This window comes from Acinonyx jubatus, chromosome D2 (genome assembly GCF_027475565.1).
Source record: "Acinonyx jubatus isolate Ajub_Pintada_27869175 chromosome D2, VMU_Ajub_asm_v1.0, whole genome shotgun sequence".
NCBI classification, from domain to species: domain Eukaryota; kingdom Metazoa; phylum Chordata; class Mammalia; order Carnivora; family Felidae; genus Acinonyx; species Acinonyx jubatus.
Window position 1 is genome coordinate 73918835 of NC_069393.1, and position 24138 is coordinate 73942972.

Below are 24138 nucleotides of genomic sequence, written 5' to 3' on the forward strand. Positions count from 1 at the left end.
GAACAGCAGGGTTCTCATTGCCATTGCTCAGCTGATTGTGCCTGGTACATAGCAAATGCTCTGCTTATGCCAGCCGCCCTGATCATGTGATCTGTCTGGGGTCACCCAGAAGGTGAGTGGTGGGGCCAGGATTGGCCTCATTTCCATCTCACACCCCGGCCCAGGCCCGCCTACCCTGCAGTGGGGCCACCTTCTCCCTGGACCTCCATAGGCGTCTCAGGGAGGCAGGGTAGAGGGTCAGTAGCTCCATTCCACAGACCAGGAAACTGAGGCCAAGGGATTTGTCACAGATCACTGAGCTTATAAATGACAGAACTAAGCCTCAAACTTTGCTCTTTTGATCACCCGCCCGATATTAGCCACAACTCAGGTTGCCATGAGAAAATGACACAGGCTCAGGGGCTTTAACAACAGAATTTATTTTCTCACAGTTCTGGAGGCTGGAAGTCTCAGGATGGGTTTCTGGTGAGACCTCTTTTCCTGGCTTGTAGATGGCTGCCTTCCTGCTGTGTCCTCACAGGGCCTTTCCTCTGTGCTCATAGAGAGAGAGACAGCAATCTCTGGTGTCTCTTTACCTTCTTATGAGGACACCAGCCCTCCAACTAGGGCTCCATCCTTAGGACCAAGTTTAACCTTTATTATTTCCATAAAGGCCATATCTCCAAATACAGTTGCTTTGAGGGTTAGGGCTTCAACATGGTAATTGTGGAAGGGGCACAATTCAGCCCATAATACGGCTTTGAGCCCCCATATCACAGCAGGAAATAGGTGCTACTACATATCAAGGTACTCGTTTTGGAGTGGTTGTGCTGGAGCCTAGAAATGCATTTGGGCCAATCTTCCTCCTTCCTGGAGGAAGAAGGGTGTGTGTGTGTGTGTGTGTGTGTGTGTGTGCACATATGCTAGACTTGGGTAGCATGTGTACTTAGGGGGGGTCTAGCCCACTTCAGGGAACCCCATATACAGTCCACCCCAGTAACTCAGATGAGCTGTGGCTATTTCCCAGGAGCCACTTTCTCTCTGTGGCCATGGTAAGAGGGGACCGTCTGGTTCCTGCTTGGCCCAGCAAGGGAGCTGTAGCTCCATTCAGCCAATCAGGTGGCGTTTCAGGTCTTCAATGTGGAAGGGAGTGGGATTCCAGGTGGGCGGGGAGGGGCAAAGGCAGGCAGAAGTAGAGCCAAGAACCCGTGGAACCCCCTCCAGCAGAGAGAGACATCTGCAGGGCAGGGTGGCAGCATGTGGTGGCCAGGCTCCTGCCACTGTGGTCTGGCTGCTGGGAAGGCCGATCCTTCCGTCAAGATGGACTGTGTTAGGACAGCATTGTGTGCACAGGCCCTTGCCATAATCTCTCTTCTTCACCTCGTGTCTGTCCTCTGCCCTGAGACTCACACGCCAGATTCAGCTGGTAAAGGGAGTCCTCACTGCCAGGTTTAGAAAATTGAAATGTCTTCAGTGTCTTTGTTTCTGGAGTGAGGACAGTGTTCTTGGGGCAGGAGTGTGGGTTCATGCACTGAGTCCTATGTGGGGTCCAGAGAAGATCCAGGTCCCAGGCAGGGTTGCAGAAGGTATCAGCAAGGAGGCTGGGGAAGCTGAGGAGGCTGGGAGGCTAGGCAGGCTGGGCTGGGAGGCTGGGGAGGCTGGGAGGCTAGGGAGGCTGGGAGGCTGGAGAAGCTGGGAGGCTGAGGAGGCTGGGAGGCTGAGGAAGCTGGGGAGGCTGGGAGGCTGGGAGGCTGGGGAGGCTGCTCTTTTGGTGGAACTTCCTATTTCTCACATTTCCTCCATGAAGGCCACAGGACCCATCCCTCCCCCAAAGTAGAGTCTATGAGCCCATCCATACTGGGGGTGCAGAGCCTGGTTTTGGCCTCTCTTGTATCTGTCCCTCAGCTTAGCTCACTTGGGCCCCTGGTGGGCTCCAAAGGTGTTCAGTAAGTTGCTTTTTTTCAGAGTTTTGACCCGAGCCTGTCTATGAGGGAAAACTCCATCCTGAAGTACCAGACGTGGTTGCATCCCCCTCGTCATGAGAATATTTATTCTCCCTGCATCTCCCATCCCTTATATTCCTCCTCTGCACCTGGCCCAGGGCCCTTTGCTCGGGGTCATGCTCTGTTCCCAGGCCCTGTGTCTCCCTGGGTCTCTCTTCCTCCCTGATGGAGGCCCTGAGTGTTTCTGAGCCTGTGTGTCCTTGCTTCTCTGGTGGGAAATGGTCGCTTCCTCCTAAGGGAAGAGCAAGTTGCTGGCTTCTCTCTGTTTCCCAAGGGTGAGCCTCTCCACTGCCACTTTATGACCTTGGGCAAGTCCCTGAGGCTGGCTGTGCCAGGGGGCAGTACTCTCCACCCACAGGGTAGCAGTAAGTGAGAGAGTAGAGTCTTAAAGCATTGGGCTCCTAGTAGGTGCCAAGTACCCGTGCGCCCACTACGGTTTGAGTGTTCCGGTGTCCGGCTGGTGACCGTGACCAGATGGCCACACACACGTGTCAGTGTATGACCTCTGCTGCTGTCTGACTGTCTAGGTGGAGAGGCCTCATCTTCATCATGCTCGAAATCATTCCCTTCTTCAGTAAGCGCCAGCCACCGTCCATTCATCCGTGCTCCCATTTCTGCGAGCCGGCCTTGCACCAGGCTTTGCTCTGGGGAGCACAGTTAGGAATCCGACCGAGTGGGGCTTATGCTCCATTTCCAGGCAGCAGGCGGGGAGGGAAGTAAATCAAGCAATCTTACCCAGGCCGATTTCGAAGATCACCAGGAGCCCGGGTGTTGAGTGCCAGGAGCCCGGACTAGGGGCCCATGTTGGTGCCCAGCACCAGGTGAGGCTCAGAGGGGATTCAGAGTTGAAAGGCAGCTTAGCTCTTGAAAGCATGGGCTCCAGCTGCAGGCTGCCCCCACTCCGTGCTCTGTGACCGTCAGAGGCAGTGATCCTGCAAGAAGGAAGTCAATATTTAAAAAAAGGAACATCAGTTCTTAGGAAGCCCTTAGTTGCCCTGTATACAATCTTGCATTTAGCCACTTACACAAAGCCTGGGGTCAGAGACTGCCTGGATGTCTTCCCCTTGAGTACACACACCTCACCCACCTTCCCAGGCAATATCGGCCCAGGTGCTGGTGTGGCCAGCTTGGGATTGCCCCTTGCCTGTGTCCTTCGGAAACCCTAGAGACACATGAGTCTGATGTGGCCGGGAACAGGGGCAGTTTGCACAACACATGCATCTTGGGAAAACAAATGTGGTTCTCCATGTGCTCCCTGGAGTTCCTGGAACCGAGTGTTTATTTTATGTAATATACAGCAAAACCAGTTCTGTTGACTTCAGAACCTTCCAGCATCTGAACGATAATTTTTCCTCAAATACTCTTTCAGTGTGGATTACTCAGAATATCGTAGGGAAGGAAGACTGAATTGTGTTCGCTGGGGAGGAAAAATGTTCTGCATCTCAGGCTACCCTCTTTCGAAATGAACACAAGCTTTTTGAGACTCGGGTGCCTTAAATCCATCAGGGAAACAGTCCTGCACGTGCTCACGTGGAGGGCCTGCCAGAGGAGCAGAGGGCTCCTGGAGCCTTATAACGGCAACCTGGGTCGTGCCGAGGGAGGTCGGGTGGGTATATTGTGTGGGAAGCAATGCCACGGTCTCCCACTCTGCGGCAAAGGAGCATCTGAAACAATGCTTGATTTAGATGAGGCTGAAGTGGGCGAATATTGGTTCTAGTTAAGCCCTCTGTAGCCGTGCGTGTTCACACTCTTTCCTGGCTGAGCAGTGAAGGGGGTGGGTGCAGCGGATTTGGACAGGAGTACCGGTGGCGGCTGCTTATGACAATGGTGGATAGATCGTATTTACTGAGGGTCTAGCATGTGCCAGGCACTGTGCTAAGCGCCTTGATTGAGCCGTACCTATGAGGTAGGTCATCGTCTCATTATCTCCGTTTTAGGACCAAGAAAATGAGTCTCAGGAAAGGTCATACAGCTAGTAGGTGGCTGGATCAAGCAGCCTTGATACAGGTTCTGCTGCTATAGCCAAGACCCAGGCTAACACTGGTTTAAACAAGGTGGAAGCTTGTTTCTCTGTCCTGGAACAGTACTTGGGTAGGAGCCTAGGGCTGCTATGGAAGTTCTATATGGCTATTCAGTTCCAGTCTCTTCTGATTGTAAGGTGTTTCCTTCTTCTTCATGGTCCCAGGTGGGACCCCACAGCATCTGCCTTCTAGGCGTGTGTGTCTGTGGGAAGGGGGACAGTGAAGGAAAAGGCACACGCCCTTTCCCTTGAAGGGCATAACCCGGAACTAACTTGGAGCCTTTGCTTCTGCACACATTCTGCACACTTTGACAACTTGGTCATATGGCCACACCTAGCTGCAAAGGTGGCTGGGAAGTGAGTTCCTGCCTCTCCCTCTCACCTCTCCACTGCTTCTCATCCTGGAGGAGTTCTAGGTTAGCTCCAAGGAAAAGAGCCTAGAGCTGGACCGGCTTCTTGGATGCTTGGGGTAGTAGGTGTTTCTGGTGATCACTTGATCCTCTGGCCTAGCACAGCTCAGGGCACCAAGTAGGTGCTCAGTAAATTAATCTTAAAAGAAGGGTGGGGAAGGGCGTCCTGGCCTGTCAAATCCAATCCCAGCTAATGAGTTGAAAAAAGCTGGATGCAAGTATGAGGGAGCTGGAAACTTTGGGGACAAACTACCAGAAGGCAGCCAGGTCTGGGGGGATTCCCTTCCACAGTGGAGCTCTGGAGCTGTTTTGGTCTGGATCAGAGGTTCAGGGTATCCTGTTGGCTCCCTGGCTTTACCCCAACCGTGAACAACGTCTGTGAGCTGTGCTTCAAGTTGGAAATTTGATTCCGAGCCCCCTTTGGGAGGAACTGGATTCCTTCGTAGTGGTGGACACTTGGGCTGTGCCATGTACATTCCTGATTCGGTTCCAAGTGTGCATAGGTCCGGTTTGTCAGCTGCTGGCCCCCAGGCGGACCCTGTCTGTAAGGAAGGGTCTCAGCCTCCCTCCTGCGGGCCTCTGGTCGCCTACTTTAGCTGGCCCTGACTCAGCTAGAGCAAAATGCAGTTACAGGCTCGCCTGTCAGAACCCAGGTCCCCATTACGAAGTCCTCGGAGGGTTTCTGGTACAGCATGCTAAGAGCTGCTGAGAGTTCCCCTATCCCTTTTACCACTTACATTTTCTGAGCAAAGCTTCTTTCCGTGCAGGTGCTCAGAAGGAAAAATAAGTAAGCACTGGAGGTTCCAGAGTGGAATTTTTCAATCATCTGAACATTGTTCTTGGCAAGGAATAATTTAAAACAAACAGCCATTATGGGTTACATTTTCAGACCAGTTAGAAATAGGAATATTCTCTGATCATCCCAGTCACTTCTTTTTTTCTGTTCCCAGTTATCTGTCTTGTGCTGAGTCGCTGAGAAGGATCCCTATTAGGCTTAACAGCGGTTAAATATTTGTCAAACTGTCTGTCACGAGCCTGGCAGCCAGAGGGAAGGGAAAAAGCATTAATGGAGAGCCGAGCTCCAGGCTGAGCTGGTGCTTACGTGGTCTAGACAGTTAAGAGATACGTGGGGCCCTGAAAAAAGAGAGAAGGGACGAAAGAAAAACATGTGCTTTTGGGTCCTGCATGCTTTGATTCTGTACTTGGATGTACAGAAAAAGAAAGCTTCCGTTGAAAATAAGTGGTTTTTGGCGAGAAGCAGTGCTGCACGTTGCAAATTGATTGTGCTCTTCTACTTAGATAAAAATGAAAACGCATGAGGTATTTTGCTTTTTTTCTTCTTGACGATTAAAAGCCTCCACTCGGCTCCATGCAGAGACGGCCCTTGAAGATTTATATGAGGCACCTGTGTGGCATCGATTACAGGTCTTCAGGCTGCCAGAAGCAGCTACACTTGCCCGCGCACAAAATGCCAGATCCCAAGAGGGACTTTTAAAAGACTCGACTGGGCGTCTCTGTGCCAGGCCTGGGGGGGACTCTTGGGTGAGGGTCTTTGAGTTTTACTAGACGACTTCCACTCCCTGATCACTGTTGGAACGTCCGAGGCGGCTGAGCGAGCCCTGAGGTGATGGATAAGATGAGACCCTTTCCCTACCCGGGCCTCAGTTTCCCCACCTGGGAGGTGAGGGTGTCAGACTGGCTTTCTTCCAGGTTTTCTGCGGAGTAGATGGCCACGCTCTGCAACATGCCCTTTCTCCAGCTCTGACATTATTGCATTGTGAAGGGGGGCCATGTCAGTGCTGGAAAGGGGCTCCATTTCCAGTATGGCAGCTCCATTCGTTAACTTGACCCAGCCCAGGGAGGAATTTGGAAACAGGTATGTTAGGACATAGCCAATGGCTAGCAAATTGATGAGTTAGGTCGTTAATGTATTCTATTCATTCACTCGTCGAATGTTCCTGCGCCACGGTTCCAGCCAGGCTCGGTGCCAGGTGCTGGGCTTTGCAGGGAACAAGGCAGCCTGGCCCTGCCTGCTCCAAGTTGGGTCTGGCCCTGCTTGGACTTCTGTCCTGTTGGCTTAAGGACTTGCCTCCGTGTAGGTCCAAGCCCAGGAATGTGCTATGAAATGCAGTTCCAACACCCTATTAAAAGCCAAGCATTTACTTCTAGACACCAAGGACTTTAAGACTTCTATCTTCAAGGAGCAAGGGATTTGTTTTGACAAAAGAAGTATAAACAGGATCCCAGTGAATAACTTTTCTCATGGCTGCTTCTGCTTCAATCAATCCTATATTTATTGGTGACCTCATAGTGTCCAGACTGTCCCAGACTCTACAGAGGATCCAAAGGGGGTGGCAGTGGAGAGAGAATTTACAGTTTGCGGCTCAGCCGAAGAGGCAAGGCCAACTCTGGGGATAAGAGCCCGAGGAATAGAGACAGCACATAAGTTACGTGATCACAGGTGTGCTGCAGGCCTCGGAGCTGAAGGAGCTCAGAGCCAGGGAGGGGACAGCATACTTGGATCATGTGTTCTGGAGGAGGAGAGGAAAGAAGGCATTCCAGATCATTCTCCTGTGCTGGCCCAGCCCGCGGCGTGTAACTGTCCAGCTGATAGCCGGCCGCTGAGCTGTCATGGCTTTTCCAGTACTTCGTGTGTGGAGGCTGGAGCTCCCAGGCTCAGCGTGCAGAGCAGCCTTGGGCCCGTGATCATGGGACGACCCCTGGCCATAGGGAGGTCCGGGTTACAGGGGTGCCCCATTCCCCATGGACCCCCCAGAAGTTGCCAGATGGTGCCACCAGTGAGATCTCGCCCCACTTCTCGGGGTCTCGGGTCCTTGCCTGCTGCTGCTGTGGATCCCTAGAAGCTAAAAGTTCCAGAACAGTTGTCCCACTACCAGGAAGAGCTGAGTTCAAATCCTGCCTCTGTCATTTGCTGCTCTGTGGCCTTGTACTAATCCTTCTCTGTGCCTCTGTTGGCATCTAAAAATAGGTTGATCATAGCATCCTTTTCATAGGCCTATTAGGAGGACTGCAGGAAACAAGCATGCAACATGCCTAGCAAGGTGCCTGGGATACAGCAAGCAGCCCATTCATGTCAGCTATTATTGTTCCTACTATCGTCGTTATACATCAAGTGGCAAAGTGGGAAAGCCGCTGCCTGGCCCAGAGGTCATCTCTTTCTGGAAACTAGCTCTGCCAAACACTCTAAAAGTCCATGTCTAGAATCCTCACCCCCTTGAGCTATAGCTCAGCCAAGCATTCTGAATCGAGACTGCAGCTTTCTCTGTGTTAGTTTCTGCGGAAACAACATGCCTCTCCCGTCTCTTGTCTGGAACATGGACATCGGGTGAACTCTGCCGTGAACATCTTCCCCGCTCTAGCCCCTCGTGCGTCTGGGGCTGACCTAGGCAAGGACGGCTTGATGGGAGCTGTTGACGCGGTTTCACGTTTAATTGCCAAAAACCTGGATCGGGTTCCAGCGGGCCAAGCCCTCCGGGGAAACAGTTTGGGTGCATCATGTGGCTGGTATTCTGGGAAGTCATAAGGTAGCGGCTAGAGGAAACCAGTTTACCTGCAAGAGGGCCCTGGGACCAGAGAATAACTGTCACCTGACATTCATTTTCTGCATCCCAAGAATGAGGACCTAGGAGCAGGTATTATAGAAAGGCAGGTTTGACCTCACAATAAGAATGGACTCTTAACATGATGTTGACAAAGGGCACTGGACACTCTGCAGGTAAAGCGCTTCCAGCTCCTGGAAGTGTACAAACTCAGGTCGGCTGAGTCTCTGATGGGGCTCATGGCAAGAGGATTATTGTAGCTGGGGGTCTTCAGACCCTGAGACGTCACGACTTTCAGGAGGTCATCAGTTGCTTCCACCTTCCCGGGCATTCATTTCTCAAGTGACCTTGGCCAGCACAGCTGTGAGCCTTACTGGGCCCTGGCCCCCGGCCCAGGAAGAAGCAGCTGCCTCTCTGTATAGAGGCTGCTATTTGCCTTGGCCCCTGCTTGCCCAGCCATTTCCTGGCCCCGCCCTGCCGTGGCTTTTGCTTCATGAGCTCATAGCTCCAGGTGAAGCCAGTCCCTGGGGCCCTGGATGGCGCAGCCCTGGAGGCTTCAGGGCCCCCACACCTCCCAGGCCAGCGCAGCTCACAGTAAAGGTGGGCCAGGCATCGCCATCCAAGAGTAAACCAGAAAAGCCCTCGAGAGAGACTGAGGCACAGAGAGCGGGGAGTAACAACCCCAGGGCCTCATGGCAAAGTATAGTGGGCTTTGATAGAAACCAGGGCTCCCGGCCCCCAGACAGCACCCTTCCTGGGCCTTCTGGACATTTTGCCTCTAAGCGTGTGCTTGCTCTGTTCCTGCGCTGGTCACAGTGCAGATGTGGGCGGGAAGGCAGCTTTGTGGGCTGCAGGCCCCCGAAGGTTGTGTGCTCTACTTGGAGTTCCGATGTTGGAGAAAGGCCCCATGCCCCGTGGTGTCTCCATCCCCACGAGGCTCCTCACAGGAACTGCCAAATTGGGAGTTCATTTAAGCTCCGCTCAGTCATCAGGCTCACTTTGTAGAAGGGGAAACCAAGGTCCAGGGACAACAATAATGGGTCTGAGGTCATAGAGGGGTCAGAGAAGGTGCTGGAGGCAAAGTCCAGTCCCCTGGCCCCATTCCTATGGCTCTGGCTGAGCTTTCCGGAAAGCAGGGTCGAGCAGGACCCCACGTTCAGGCCCACCTCACTTCTGGGGGCTCTGGACCCACCCCGGTGTCCCCTCCGAGCATAGCATGCAGCCTTGCCTCGGCTCAGGCACCCTGAGCCCTTTTGTTTCTCTTGGACTGAAGCCCTGCTAGGAACGACTCTGTCCTCTAGTTCTACAGGGGGACCTTCATTTCTGGCAGATCAACCACTGGGGGGTGTGTCAGGGGGCGGGGTGTGGGCCCGAGATGTCTACTCCCCTGTTTGGCAGCCAGTGGCCTCCACGTCACATTGATTTGTTCGTTCCCTGGTTCCATCTTTTGTCTGTTGGCACATACACCTGCATTTCTGCTCCAGCCAGGCACTGCTCCGGGGGCTGGGGCTGAAATGTGAGCTCAGACCTTACAGTTAACACAGAGCCGGAATCACCCCGGGAGCTTTAAAAACCCCTGACGCATCTCCAGAGATTTGATGCAGTTGGCCCGGGTGTGGCCTGGGTATTTCAGTTCCTAAAACTGCCTGTATCTGCATGGCAATTTTTTTTTTTCAAGGAGAAAAGAGCTGGTAGAAAGAATGCGACTGTAGAGAATAGCATCCTCAGGCTGGTTGTGGGCAGAGTGGGGCAAGGGAGGGCCTTGGGTCACAAGGGAGGGACAGCGTCCACCATTGGTGTTGCTGTCCCGGTGGCCAGCGCCACAGCAGGCCTGGCACCAGTCTCCAGAAGGTTGCATCGCAGGCCACTCGGGGTGAACACGGAGTGCCCATAAGCACCTGCATGTGACCCGGGTCCTGCAACTAAAAGGGGGACATGTCTGGTGGTTACAGCTCCTTTGCTTCCAAGGGCCTTCTTGGTCTCAGTGATTTCGTAGCTGTGTTTTTAGAACAGGTGCTTTCCCCTCGTTTGCAAAAATACTGAAAATCTAGACACATAGAAAGAACCAGAGGCCACACATCGGCGTGTCTCCCGTTCTGCCGGGAGCTTTTCAGGAGCTACCACAGCTGATATACCGGGGGCCTTCCTGCTAATGCCCTTGGTTTGCCACGCTCAGCTAGTGCTAGCGTGGAAGGAAGGCTTCCAGTCACAGAGCAGTGGGCTCACAGCATAGAAGAGGGCTCGGAGCACAGTGGTTCGGGACTCTCATCTGATGGTGGCAGGTAGAGGAGCCGGGCCCGGAACCCGGGTCCCAGCTCGGCCCCCGACTCTTTCCAACGTGCCACCCTCATCCCAGCCACTGCCTGCACAGTGTCTCTGTCCACCTGGCTGCTCCCTGGGTCCACCTGCACCACCCACTCCTCCGCTCCCCCACCCAATTCTTGGTTTCATCACCACTGCAAGGGAATATCTAAATTGTTTGCTTTTCTTGGCCTTGAGGATAAGGGAAAGGTCATTGCCTGACTCTGGGGCCCCATTATTGCCCAGAGGGCCCTGCGGCGACGGCATATGCTCTGTGTCCTGTCCAGCTCAGCCCCGGCTCTTTCCCAGACTCGCAGTAAAACTCGAGACCAGAATGAGGGGGACAAGAGGCCCAGGAAGATGGGGCTTGGCTTGGGTGTGTTTGTGTAATGTGCCATATGTCATTTTCTTTTCACATAAAAACATCTCTGTTGAAGCAACAGGAACCCTCTCAGCTGACCAAATACCAAATGTTTCCCTTCCCCTCTCTTGCTCCTTCCAAGAGGTGGGCTGTGAGGAATTGCTGTTATCCGTGATGCTATCTTGCCTTTCAAACGTCAGAGAGCTTTTTCCTTAGAGCAAGCACTTGATTGTTTTTTCCAGCTTTGGCAGGAATTTTTAAGAGAAAGCTCTCTTCAAATCACTTTTCTGTTTATTGTTGTGGACCTGGGGTATGGCAAAGTGAAGGGCTCGTGGCCCCTGCCTAATCCACTCTCCTCACATCTGTTTTCCTAAATTACCTTAGGACACATCAGCACCTCCCCACCCCCCGAAAAAAAACAAAAACCTAAAAACAAAACCAACCCCCAAAACCTGGTATTTTGGAAAAAACAATGTTAAATAAAACAAAATGAAACAAAATGAAGTAATATAAACCTCCAGTTGGTAGAAAAATGGCTCCAGAAATCGCCTTTGGGGCTCCCCCCACCCTCCAACCCCTCATGTACAATAAACATGTGGTTTCATTTCCAAGGGCTCCGGTGTTAGCGTTTCCATTTCCTCAGGAAGCCGCCTTTCTTGCTCTTACTTCTGAAATGGAACGTGCATTTTCATTGGCCCAAGTTCAAGGAGCGCCTGGGGCAACAGTGAAAACAGTCCCAAGCAGCTTTCAGTCAGCGACACCCCCCCCCACCAAGCTGTGACTTCTCCTTGCTCCCCATCCGTGAGGGACAGAGGCCAACTCTCCCAGCCGGGGGCAGAGGGTGGCGGCCTCGCTCACTTGGGTCTGTGGCCTTCTGAGGGGAGCCACGCTGTCCTCGCTGCCTGTGTTCTGGCCTTCAGTTGGGAAAATCTGGTTGCCCTCCAAGCATCCGCATACCACAGCTCTTAATTAAGAAAGTATGTTCCCATTTCATGTCACTCGAAAAGAATGAAAACAGTGACAGCATTTATTTATCTGCACTATCAATATCATTCCTGGTTCTGAGTCCACTGGGGGTTATGAGTCTTGAAGGAATTGACTGGGTTGTGAGAGCCTAACCTCGGCCATGTGCTGTGGGGACGTGTGGCTTCTCTCTGAGAGGGAGGCTCCAAGTGAGGCAGAGGAGGGCCGGCAGCACCCTGGCCCCTGCCCTCTCCCAGCCGGGAGTCCACTGCTCAGCGACAGGAGGGGCGGCCTTTGCCTTCTTTGGTGTGATGTGGAGTCCAGTCCCCTTTCACTGACTACCTCCCATTTTCTTTCTGAACCTTCCAAGAAGTAAAAGCCACCATTTCTTGAGTCTTCTAGAAGAGCTGCGATCTGTCTGAGGGGCGACTTTTCATGTGGGACCTGCTAGGTGCTGACACCGGGCAGGGGCTCTCCCGTCTTGCTAATCCCCCCAAGCGGCCTCGGCCTAACCCAGCATGTCCGGGTGAGACGTGAGGCGGCTGGGCCCCTGTTAAGAGACTTGCCCAAGACGATAGAGCAAATAAGTCCATTCCAGCTGCTGGAACAGAACACCACAGACTGGGTATTTGAAACAACAGACATTTCTTTCTCACAGCTCTGGAGGCTGAATGTCCAAAATCAAGGTGCCGGCAGGTTCGGTGTCTGCTGAGAGCTTGCTTTCTGGTTCACAAACGCACATCTGCTTGCTGTGTCCTCACATGGCAGAAGAGGTGAGGGAGCTCTCAGGAGTCTCTTTTGTAAGGGCACTAATACCGCTCTTGAGCAGGCTCCCTGCTTGCCACCCCATTGCCCAGCATCCTGTGCACTGTACTTGAATAATATGTGCTCTAATATGATCCGTGGTGGGACACTGAATCCATTCCAGTCTCCTTGGCATCGGAACCCAGCCCTTTCCTGGGCCCAGCCTGCCTTTGCAACATATTATCTCCCACCACACTCCTGTGTGCACCTAGGGGCTGGTGAACCCAGCCTCTCCCTGGGGCACTCAGCCCTTTGATCAAGGACACAGCTCGCTGTCCTAGAGCTTATAAGGGGCCTAGAGCCTTCCCCATTTCTAGTCACCTTCCTCTAGATATGCTCCAGCCTGCCATATTCACTAGATCTCTGTTAACCACAGCGAAGGTCAGATGTCATGTCACACAGGCCACACCCCCATTCTTGGTCTCAACTGACCACCAGCTGTTAACGCTAAGCCCATTACTGGATCATTAACCGGCCAGTAAGTTTAAGATATGTTTCCTCCCACTCTTCCACACACCCCCCCAGTTGTTGAATTCAAGAAGAGAGGCTTAAAGTTGAAGCAACCTTCTTGTATCAAAAATCAGGAGAGCTTGGATGACAGTTTGTTAAATGAAGGACCCACAAGAGTAAAGCTAGAATAATTAGATGATCGGTGGGTACTTTGGGATAGAGGAGCCTGATGCTCCCTCATAACTTGAATAACGATAGCTTCTTTCTGGCTTGGAGGGAAGGGCCAATGAGACACATAGCCCAAAGCAGGATTTTCACTTTCTAGAAGAGTGGGCATGTGTGTGTGTGTGTGTGTGTGTGTGTGTGCAGCACGTGCATGCCTATGTGCATAACATCCCAGGGTTCTCTCAGCCTGAGAGATAGAGAGATTCAGAGACAGAGAGAAAAAGCTCTGTTCTTCTTTCCTGGAAGATCCTCCCCACCAAGCCCAACAGATCACACTTTGGAGGAGGGGTGTGGGCAGGGCCCTTGCAAGCTGGGTTTCAATGACAGGGAGGCTTCTGTGGAAACCGAGAAGAAAGGTCCCCTCTGCAGACGTATTACAGACCTCCCTGTGCTTCCAACTTGTATGGTCTGACTTTGCAGAAGCGACCAGCACCTTGGGTTTGCACTTGCCAATTTGCATCTCCTCCTGTCATTCTGATCACTTTCCAAATTCATAGCCTCCCTTCTATGGCCTCCGTCTTTATTTCTAAAGGAACCACAAATGTTGCATTTTGATTTTGGTGGTGGTGGTGGCAATGCTTCCTCAGAAGATAAGCCCATTTATCTTTATAGAAGCCTGAGAAAAGAATCCAAATAGATGATTACCGATTCTTTTCTTTCTTTCCGGGCTTCCAGTGAGTGGCTTTCTTGCCTGGGATCCTCTGTACAGCTGGGAGAGGCATGGAACTGAGGTGCTGACAGCTTGTGTTGGAATCACATGGTGTTTACTGTGCTGCGAGTTTATAACAGTCTTGTTTCCATACTGACAGCAAACGCCATATGGAGAGAAAAAATCCTGTCAGATGAACCCTTAAGGAATCACAATATGGTACATGAAATCTCTTAATTGCTTTTGGAAATGGGGAGGGGCCCATCGTTCAAATCACATCAGCCATGTGGTTCTCTCTGCCATAACTGAATAAAACTGGAGTTTGACACAAGGTACTTTACTTCCATTCTGTCTGTGCTGGGGAGGTTCGGCTGATTGGGAAAGGATGAGGTAGCTTGCTTTCCTCACCTCGGTGGGGGGATCAGGTTCAGTGGGAGGCAGTGAGAACACAGGCTGTATCTACAGGGCATCATGCTAACAGGTGCAGGCCACAGACCTGTCACCCTCTTAGCTCCCTCCCTCCCAGATTCCCTGCTGTGGCTGATGATAACACTCATCTAACTTGACATTTTATTACTGTCACTTGGGATCTTGTCTGCTCACGCACACATTCCACCCTGTTCAACAGAATCCAAGCCCCCTGAGGGCTGGGACTGCATCCCGTTCCCTCCCCCCCCCCCAATTCTGGCACACATCGAGGTGGGTTAAATGTTTGTTGGAGTGGCCATTTGTGAACCATCTGTGCATGGAAAGGTAAGGGAGTTAAGGCAGCAGTCCAAGGCGAGTTTCATCCCCAAAACCACTTGACGAGGGATCAAGAGTGGGAACTTGGAAGGTGGCTATCTGTGTTGATCAAAGCATCCACTCAGGAGAGAATGAGAAATTTTTGAGTGCCTTACACAGTGTACTTAGAACTGGTGACTGCCCACAAAAACAGTTCCTGCCTTCAGCCAGTTTACCCATGAGAGGAGAAGTGGGCTGTAAAACTCTCCAGCCTGTATGCCTAGGCACTTGCTCTTTTGGTTGTCAGACACAAACCCAACACCAAATTACTTCAACATTCTGTCGGGTAAATAAATGTGCAGGCACCAGGCTGGCCTCGGTGAGGCTGGCTTCACGGGCTCCTGAGATGTTCACACCACGGTGTTTCTTCCTTGGGCACTCAGTCCTGCTTTCTCCCCTGCTTCATCCTCTGTGGGTTCTCACTGCTCAGTGGGAGAGACAACTGTGGCAGCTCTTGGTGGACTGGTCCTGAGACCTCGGCATCCAAAGGAGAAGCAAGTGCCCTTCCTGTAACTTCTACAGGACTCCCACCAACTCAACTCGTATGCCTTGAACCACCATTGCGGCCTGGAGATAGAGGGCTCTGATTGGCTAGCACTGAGTCACATGTCTGTTTCTGAACCTATCACTGTGGCAGAAACAGGGACCTCTTATTGTTTAGGGCTGAGTCAGGTGCCCGTCCTTCATCCGGTCTTGTGGCTGGGAGATGAGGGCTCTGATTGGTTAGCCCAGGGTCATGTGCCCGTCGTGCGGCTCCCTTGGAACCCAGGGCTGGATTTTTGCAGACTCAGCGGAGATTCCTTGAAGGAATGGAGATGGAACAGACCAAAAACCCGACAAACACAATGATGACATGGTGTTTAGTAAGCACTTTCTATGTGTTATGCTCTGTTCTGAGTCTTTCCTATGCATTGTCTTAGTCCTCATGACAGTCCTAGAAGATAGGTATGACTACTGTCCCCAGTTTACAGATGGAGAAACTGGGGTATAAAAGTGTTAAGTCAGTTGCCTCAGGGCACAGGCAGTGACTGGTGAGGCTGGGGTTTGAACCCAGGCAGTTTAGCTCCCGAGCCGGTGCTCACAGCCACCACTCTCCTTTCGAGTCAGAGCTTTACTTTCTGTAAAGCTCTTTGGGTGTGAAAGTGAGTTGATGTGATGGTTGCATGCATATCCTTATTGTGTTTCTGATGTCCAGAGGAACTCCCCCCCCCCACCCCACCCTTTCTCCTCCTCTGCATTTGAGGAGGATACAGTCGTTCCTTCTGGTTTGCTCCTGAGGTCACCTGACTGTTTCTAGTGCAGCTGCACAATCAAAGATCCGGTGTTCAGTGCTTGAGAGGGCAGGAGGCACCGTGTCTCAGTCGGTCCTTTGAGCATCTTTCTGGTCAAAGAAATCACCTGTGGAGGCTTTGGCATCATTAAGGAAGAACGAGAAGATCCCCTCTCCCCCATCTTACTTCCAACGTGTGCCTTTATTTTTCAGAGGAAGACTGAGGCCTAGAGAGCAAGTGAGTTGCTTAAAGTCACATAGCAGGTCATTGGCTCACACCCGGTCTCCAGGCGTCCAGGCTGGGAGTGTTACACTACATTTCCTCTTTAGAACTCTCTTGGCTGCTGAGTGGCTGAGGGCTGGTCACTTCTCGTTTCCATGCCTCTAGCTCCTCAGCTGGAAGATGCAGGGTTTTCATAATTTGAAATGCTTTGGATTATAAGTAATTTTGAAATCAGCTCATAAATCAACTTTTCGGATGTGGTTTGAGCTGCAGGCATGGTTTGATCCAGAGATTCATGACACCGTGAGGACACGGTGGTGGGTGTCATTTTCCCAGCTCTGACCTCTTCTGTGCATGAGCCTCATTATCACAACAACTTTCCTTGCAGGGTCAAGAACACGGCAAGTAGACCCTGGTCTCACCCCCATGCACCCCAGCACCCAGAGGGAGAGAGAGCACTTCTGCTTGGTGTGCCCAGGCACAGTCTGTGGTCCACTCTGATCAGAACTGGCTTGGGTTACATGCCTGCCACCCTTATCCAGTCACTAACTGGGGAGTGTGACAGGGTGATCGGCCACCCAAGGCGTGGAGGCATCATCCCCAGAACTGCTGGCATCTGGCATCAGGAAGGAGGAGTGAGCTAGGAACTAGAGTTTGGGTCATAACCGGTCCTTCCTCTACACCACCCTTGTCCCCTCTGAGTCTGCACAGCCTGGAGATAAATAAGGGGTCCTGAGAATTTGCCAGTCATCTTGCTCCATCCATCTGGGGCTCCGGATCCAGGTGTGGGTTGATTGGACGGCCCAGCCTGGCTCTCTCCTACATCTCACCACATTCTTTTTTTTCCCCCCTCTGTTTCCAGACAGAGATTACTGCAGTTTATGTGACAAGCAGCCAATTGGGAGGCTGCTTTTCCGGCAGTTCTGCGAAACCAGGCCCGGGCTGGAGTGTTACATTCAGTTCCTGGACTCAGTGGTAAGTCCCTGCTCCCGGGGAGGCCCTGTGGTCCTCTGTGACCAGTGATTGTGTTTGCCCAAAGGAGAAGATAGGCCACATCATTTATAAGGGTGAGAATGAAATTGTTGCTCAAGAGATGTCCAGCGCAGACTTTGAGAGTACTGACTTGTCTGCAAGTCTGCACCTGCTGGGTGACCATGGGTGACCCACCTTCCTCTGTGGGCCTCGGTGACTGCTGCTTTAAAGTGAAGCCCTGTCAGTTCTCTGATTCTGGGATCCTGGGTTAGTATACCAGGTAGTGCCTGAGGAACTTGGATGACACCCCAAGATGACGCTTGGATTCCATGACCCCTTCTCTTGGCTGAAAACCCATTTTCTAAAAGTCCAAAGCTTGTGTTTGTGTACCTGTTTACTGTCTACTTCTCTGCTAGAATGCAAGCTCCCTGAGGCCAGGACCCTGAGCTTCCTAGCACAGGGCCTGGCACCTACAGGCATTAAGTGGACTTTTGTGGGATGAACATGTGCTGGTCATTTCAAGCCAATCTGACAGTTGCTGGCTCCGGCGGCTGCTGGCATGTGTAGCTATGTTTGATACCATATGGAGACTTTCTTCAGATTTCCTAGTCATTGGTTTAACAAACGGTGCTTGATCAGCATGGGCTTTTAGGACAGGGTGTAGGAATGAGCAGGAATTTCTCAGCACTTGTGCAGGAAGGCCTCTCACCTCAGCCTGGAAGACCGCCCTTTGGGTGTCTATCCAAGGAAGGTGGACAGTGGGTGGGAGGGCAAGGAATGGAGACCAGTCATGAAAGGAGTGGGGTATTTCCAGGCTCCCGAGAGACCGCTGTTTTCTAGCGGCCCTAATGCCACCCTTGGCTGCGGCCATCCTGACCTTTGTCTCGGTTTGGGGGACAGCGCTGTGGGGCCCAAGTTTCTGTGTCTGCTTCAGGGTCTCAATGTGGATCTGTAGATTTGCAAGCCAAATTGCCCACTGAGCGTCTCCGCCAAAAGTCGCCTTCCCCCAGATCCCCAAAGCTACCAGGCCTGACATGTTCCCTACTCCAGTGACCAGCACCCATAGTCACCCAAGCCTGAAATCTTTGCAATGTCCTTGACCTCTCTATCTTCCTCATCTCCTCCCCCATCTAATCAAAGACCATGTGCTTGGTTCCTTGGCCTCCCACGGACCAGTTCCCTCCATCACCTCTGTCTTGGTCTCAGTGGAGGCTCCCAGCATGTCTCACATAAGCGACTACGATGGTTTTCAACCTTGGTTGAGCAGTAGAAACACCTGGGGAGCCTTCAAAAAATACCAGTGCCTGAGCTGAAGCCCAGACTCATTAATTTGAATCTCTGTGGGGTGGAGGGTGAGAGCTAATATTTTCATAACTTCTCATAGTTTCAAACTGTAAAAAGTAAAGTCAAAGAATAGTCTATGCACCCTTCACCCTTCTTCAACAATTACAAACTCTTGGCCGGTCTTGTTTGACCATGTCCTCCCCGTCTGTAGCATTTTGTAGTAAATATCATATATATTTTGCCCGTGAACATTTCAGTAGGTATCCCTACACGATAAGGGCTCTCTCTCTCTCTCTCTCTCTCTCTCTCTCTCTCTCACACACACACACACACACACACACACACACACATCACCACAATACCCTTAGTGCAGCTCTAAAAAAGTAATTATTATCATCAAATATTTGTGTTTAAATTTCCAACTTTCTCATACTTTTCATAAATGCATGTTTTGACAGGTTATAACCATCTCTCCTTGTTCATCCAGAAGAGTGATCCATAGTCTGAATTCTGCTCTGTCACCCCATGTGTCATGTAATAGGTTTCTCTGTGTTGCTTGTAAATTGCTCATTGAATCCAGAAACCTGATCATATTCAGGTTCCTTTTTTTTTCCCCCCAGCAGGGGCTGGGGGACTGACTTCATAAGTGGTTTTGTGTTCTTCCGTCAGGGGACATTACTATCTGCTTGTCTTTCTTTTAGAGATGGCAGCAGGTTTAGGTATTCAGTGCCTAAATCTGTTGATAAATTAGGGGTTGCAGCATGCCGACATTCTAATTTTGTCATTCCTTCTTCATTTGCTAACTGGGTGACAGTTCCTTTCAATTACTGTTTGGTTACCCACTGACAAAGTTCGTTCATTCTATCCCTGTATTTATGCTTTTAAAGTACCAAATCAGTTCACCAGCACCCTTCTGTAGTAGTAACCAATTTGTTTTGAAGGTGTGGATTTAAACACGGGATGCATTTCGATGCATGGTGGTTGATTCTCCATGGTCTCGTTGTTGGCCCCCAGGTTGGCTTCTGAGCCCTTGAGAAGACCCAGGAGTCATGGACAGTCTCTTTGCTAAGTGGTAGGATGTGATGTGACAGCTCATCTTGTATGTTTCCTGCCCTAGACGTAGAGTCCATTGTATCTCCAAGGAGCCCTGGTTCCTTCTACTGGGAAATGGTACTTGGAGACCACAGTTTGACACTAGGGGTGCTCATTACCAGTGGATGGGCCCTTATTTCTAATAGACATTGGTATTTTCCAAGTCACCCATGACTGTACTGTGTATCCAGGGCTGGGGGACATGGACAACCAGGATAAAGTCCACGTTCTGAGGCCGAATACCAGACCTCCCTCTGACAGGCCCCCGAACCTGCACTTTCATCCTCGACCTTCGCCTGGGTCTTTCTTGAGCTGTGCGTTCCGGCCCTGCCACCTGACTTGCCGCCACAGAGGCTGAAGTCTCTCGGCCCCGGCTCCCTCACTCTCGATGCCTGAAATGCCCCCCACCTCCCCTCTGCCTGTTGAATGCCTGCTTGTTGTCTCGTACCCTACTCTCAGAAGCATTCCCCAACACCCCCTCCCTGCTGCACCCTCTGCTCGGGTTCCTCCCTCCAGCACGCACCCGAGCCTCAGTACTGGGCTGCGCTGGCAGAATGGTATGTTAGTAGGGAGTGCGGGCTCCAGAGAAAGACTGAAGGAACTGGCTGGTGGGGAGACCTCGGGCCGGGAGACCTTGCGGAACCCTCTGTAAGAGTTAGCCAGGTGAGTGTGTGGTGGAACAGCATGGCAGGCAGGGGAACAGCTAGTGTGGCGGCCTGCAGGCATGGAATCTGTGGCTGGAGTGGAGGGAGCAAGGGCAGAGGGGGGTCTAGGAGAGGTGTGGTGATGAAAGAACTTTGTGCCATTAAAGAACTTTGACTTTGAGTGAAATGGGGAGCCACTGGAGGATTTTGAACAGAGCAGTGGCATGATCCGACAGGTTTCTAAAAGATCCCTGAGGCTCCTGTGTTGGAACAGGTAGGAGCTCTGATAGGAGCTACTAAAGATGAGAGCTGATGGTTGCTCGAGCCAGCGTGGGAGCATTCGGCAGTGGTGACAGTGACTGCATTTGGGGCGTGTTTTTGAGGCAGAGTTGACAGTACTTTCAGATGCAGTGTGGGCGAGACAGAAGAGTTATGGATGGCTTCAAAGTGTTGACCTGATCGGATGGAAGGGTGGTGGGAGAGAAAGACTGTGGGAGGTGCGTTTGGGGGAAGACCAGGAACTCCGTTTTAGGCACAGGCGGCTGGATGGTCTCTCGGACACCCAAGTGGAGATGATTGAGGGGAGATTGATGTTCAATTCTGGGGTCTGCGAGAAAGTTCTGGGCTGGAGATGGAAGACTGGGACTTGTCAACACACAGCTGGTATTTAGGGCCATGGGCTGGGCAAACTGACCAAGGAGACAAATGTGGAAGGAAAGATGAGGACCAGAGCCTGAGCCCTGGACCAAGACTGCTCCCCATTTGGAAACGATGAGGCATCACCAGCTTTGAGACTCATCTAGAGAGTTGATGAGGCAGAGCAGGGCAAGGCTGAACCCAGGAGCCAGTGGAATTTTCCAGCCACGTGTCTTGTTAGACACTTATAGTCAGTTTGAGAAGAAGAAAAAAAAAATCCAATGGATGCCCATTTTCATTCTGGTCGTGCAGACGCTCCCTTTTGCTGGGCCTGTACCAAGAGCTTTTTTTTCTGGAAAGGAAATGTGAGTCTGGCTCCTCTGTTGATGCGACAAATGCTCTTCACATACGTCTTAACGCGGCCGCCACTCCTAGAGCCGACCCGCCCCTTGCGTTTTGTCTGCATCTCTGGGAATGAGCGGGGCCTTTTCATCACCCATCTTGACGTCAGATGACCAGCCTTTGGAACACCTCTTTTACGCAGGAAGACTTTATTGAGTTTTCCAGGGCTGGCGCAATTCTTGTCTGAAATATGTTTTTTCCTTCCATCCTGCCTGCAACTCCAAGGAGGCAGCATACAGCCCCGGTGCTCCCTGGCTCAGCCAGCACCGTCCACACCATTCCCACCTCTGTGTTGAATTCCTACCAAGTGGAGTTTATTAAAAATAACCCGTCCTCGTCAGGCTCTGACGTAGTCCCCGGGAAAGGCTGCTCTCCTGCACAGTCCTAATGTCTGAGTTTTTCAAGTCAAGCAGGGGACTCATGGCTGTCTTAAAATGGGGCCTGGGTGATTCGGGGGTGGGGCGCAGGATGGTGTGTGTATCGTTCATCAGAGGTAATTCTGCAGGGGTCATTCAGCCTTCATCTCGGTTTTCAAGGGCTTTCTGGGAGCCTCAGAAGGACTCTCTCATTGCCTCCCACAGAGAAACAGAGTGGCCAGAGTCAAAGCCATGACTAGATTTGGTTTCAAAGAGGATTTGGCCATCTGGTCAGGGTTCCAGTGTAACCTCCTCAGGACAACAGAGTCTTTGCACAGACTCCTTGAAGATTGATGTACTGCCTCTCTCACCTGTTTTCTGGGAGCCTTGATGGCATCCCGGCTCACCTGAAACCCTCCTATCCCCCCACTTGGGTGTGACTGAAACTTTGCAGGTTTCTTCTCTTTGGGGTCAGGGGAGGTTTGGCAGATACTCAACCAGTTTTTCAGCACTTCTTTACTGAATATATCCAGTATATCATACTCCGTTCTAGCGGTTGGCGGCTACACGCTGAGCAGAAATAAGTGCCTGCCCTCATGGCACTGGCTTTTTGATTAAATGAAAGATTGAAAAATAAATACATAAAGGAAAATTTCAATGAAGTGAGTGATACTAGCCACGAGTTTAGAAAACTAAGTATTCATTATCTATTGCTGTGTAAGAAATTACCTCAACACTTAGCAGCTTGAAACAACAAGAAACACTTACTATCTCACGGCTTTTGTGGGTCAAAAATTTTGGAATGCTTTCCCGAGATGCTGCTGGCTCAGTTTCTTAAAAGGTTCTATTAAGATGTTGGCTGGGGCTGCAGTCATTCAAGGCTTGATCTGTTTCCAAGTTTATGCACTTGGCTGGTGGCTGTTTCCAAGTTTATGCACTTGGTGGTGGCTGTTGGTTGGAGGCCTCTGTGTTTTCCATGTGAACCTCCCCACGGGGCTGCTTGAGTGTCCTTCTAACATGGCTGGCTTTCCCCAGAGTCAGTGGTCCAAGACAGCCTGCTAGAAGCTGCAATGTCTTTTATGACCTAGCCTCAGAGATTCCATACTATCATGGCCCCATTATCATGTTTACACAGGTTAGCCCTTTTCAGTATGGAAAGAGACTTCTCAAGAGCATGAGTAGCAGAAGGCAAGGATTATTAAAGTCTCCATCTTGGAGACTGGCAGCTACAACTATGAGGTTACAACGAATGAAATCTTGTATCAGGAAATGCTGAAAGGCACTTCAAGCCATTCATTAGACTATAGGGAATCACTTGAAATCAGTGTGCAATCACCTGGCTTTAAATATGCCTGGTTATTCTGAAATTATTTGTAAAACAATTTGCTGTGTCTCATCAGAGTAGTTAAGCATCCTGCTTTTCTTATAATTCAGACCCAGTATTTGTCTTGTCTTTCTATCACTTTTGTGCTCTCCCCCAAAGAGGAAGCTGGGAGGGGAGTAACCATTCTTCAGATGGACGTAGAGACCCTCAGAACAGTTGGTGAAGCCAGACCCAGGGATCAGGGTCATTTGAAGAAGTCTAACACTTATAAAATGGGTTCATATAGCAGAAGCCTATGGAATTTTCCAGTGTCCTGGATACCTCACCCATTCTCCTGTCCTAGAAGCTGCCATGTTGTTAATGGTGTGACCCACAGTCCACAGTTTTCTGGAGCAGGGATGAGCATGTGAGCCAATGTAGGCCAATGAGCTCTTTCTCTAGAATTTGTAAGCTGGAGAAGAAGTCCTTCTCTGGTAAAGAAGGCTTAAAATAAAAATATTGAGAGCTGTTGACTGCCATGTGCCACTGGAGCAAGCCAGTCAGCACTGAGAGAGAACGAGGCACGTGTGGGCACGTGTGCACGCGCACACGCACACAGATGAGAGTGGGTTCCAGAAGGCCTCACGTTGCTGGTTCCTGGTGGTCCAGGCCTGGCTGCATTTTCATTCTCCTCACAATTTGGTTATTCAATCCATCCTTGATTTCTAGGAGCTAAGAGATAATGGTTCTGCCCGAACTAGGTTAGGTTGACGTTCTTCTTCCTTAGAACTGAAAGAGTAATAGGGAGAGTGAAAGGCCTTTGCACAGTGAGCCTTGTTGGAGAATGAGGATGGAGAAATAATTCTGGGGCTAGGGGAGAGAGGAGCAGCAGCTAGGCAGCCCAGGGGTGGTGGACGGGGTGGGGAGAGAGCCACTCTGGGCTGAGGCTGTCAGGAGGGCGATGGGATAAGCAGAAGGTGAGGGTGTGGCCCCTTTGCTATGGGAGCCTGACAGCTGCTGGTGAATATGTCACCTCACCCCAGAGGTCCTTCCTTCTTTTTAACCTTTGCCCCAGCCAGGGTATGTTGCACAAGCACACAAGGACTGTGGTGCTGTCGAGGATAGTCTGGGGTCCCCTTGGGGTCACTGCTACCACTCTCGGGTTGTGTTCCTACATGGCCAGGAGGCAGCTCCTCCCTCCCTTCTTTGTCTGGTCACATCCCATCTGTTGCCTTTGGGGGGGGGGCGGGGCCAGTGACTCCTTTCCTGACCTAGGCCCAAGAGGGCTCTTCAGATGGCAGCTGGAGACCAGAGAACATTCTGCCCAGGTAGATACAGGCTTTGGGGCTGACCAGGCCCACCCCACCGTCAGACCCCTGGGGGATGCCCCTTTGTAAGTACTTCTTCATTCCAGCTGGGGAGCAGAGAAGCAGCAAGGTCAGGGCCCA

General features: G+C 51.4%; 1 protein-coding gene across 2 annotated transcripts in view; it reads left to right on the forward strand.

Annotated features, from left to right (window-relative positions):
- Window positions 1-24138, forward strand: part of GRK5 (G protein-coupled receptor kinase 5) — a 211345-nt gene that overhangs the window by 127751 nt on the left and 59456 nt on the right. For both annotated transcript variants that reach the window (XM_015065880.3, XM_027063232.2), the window contains exon 3: window positions 16864-16976. In XM_015065880.3, coding sequence (XP_014921366.3) covers window positions 16864-16976 — 113 coding nt within the window. The remainder of the gene's footprint in view (window positions 1-16863; window positions 16977-24138) is intronic.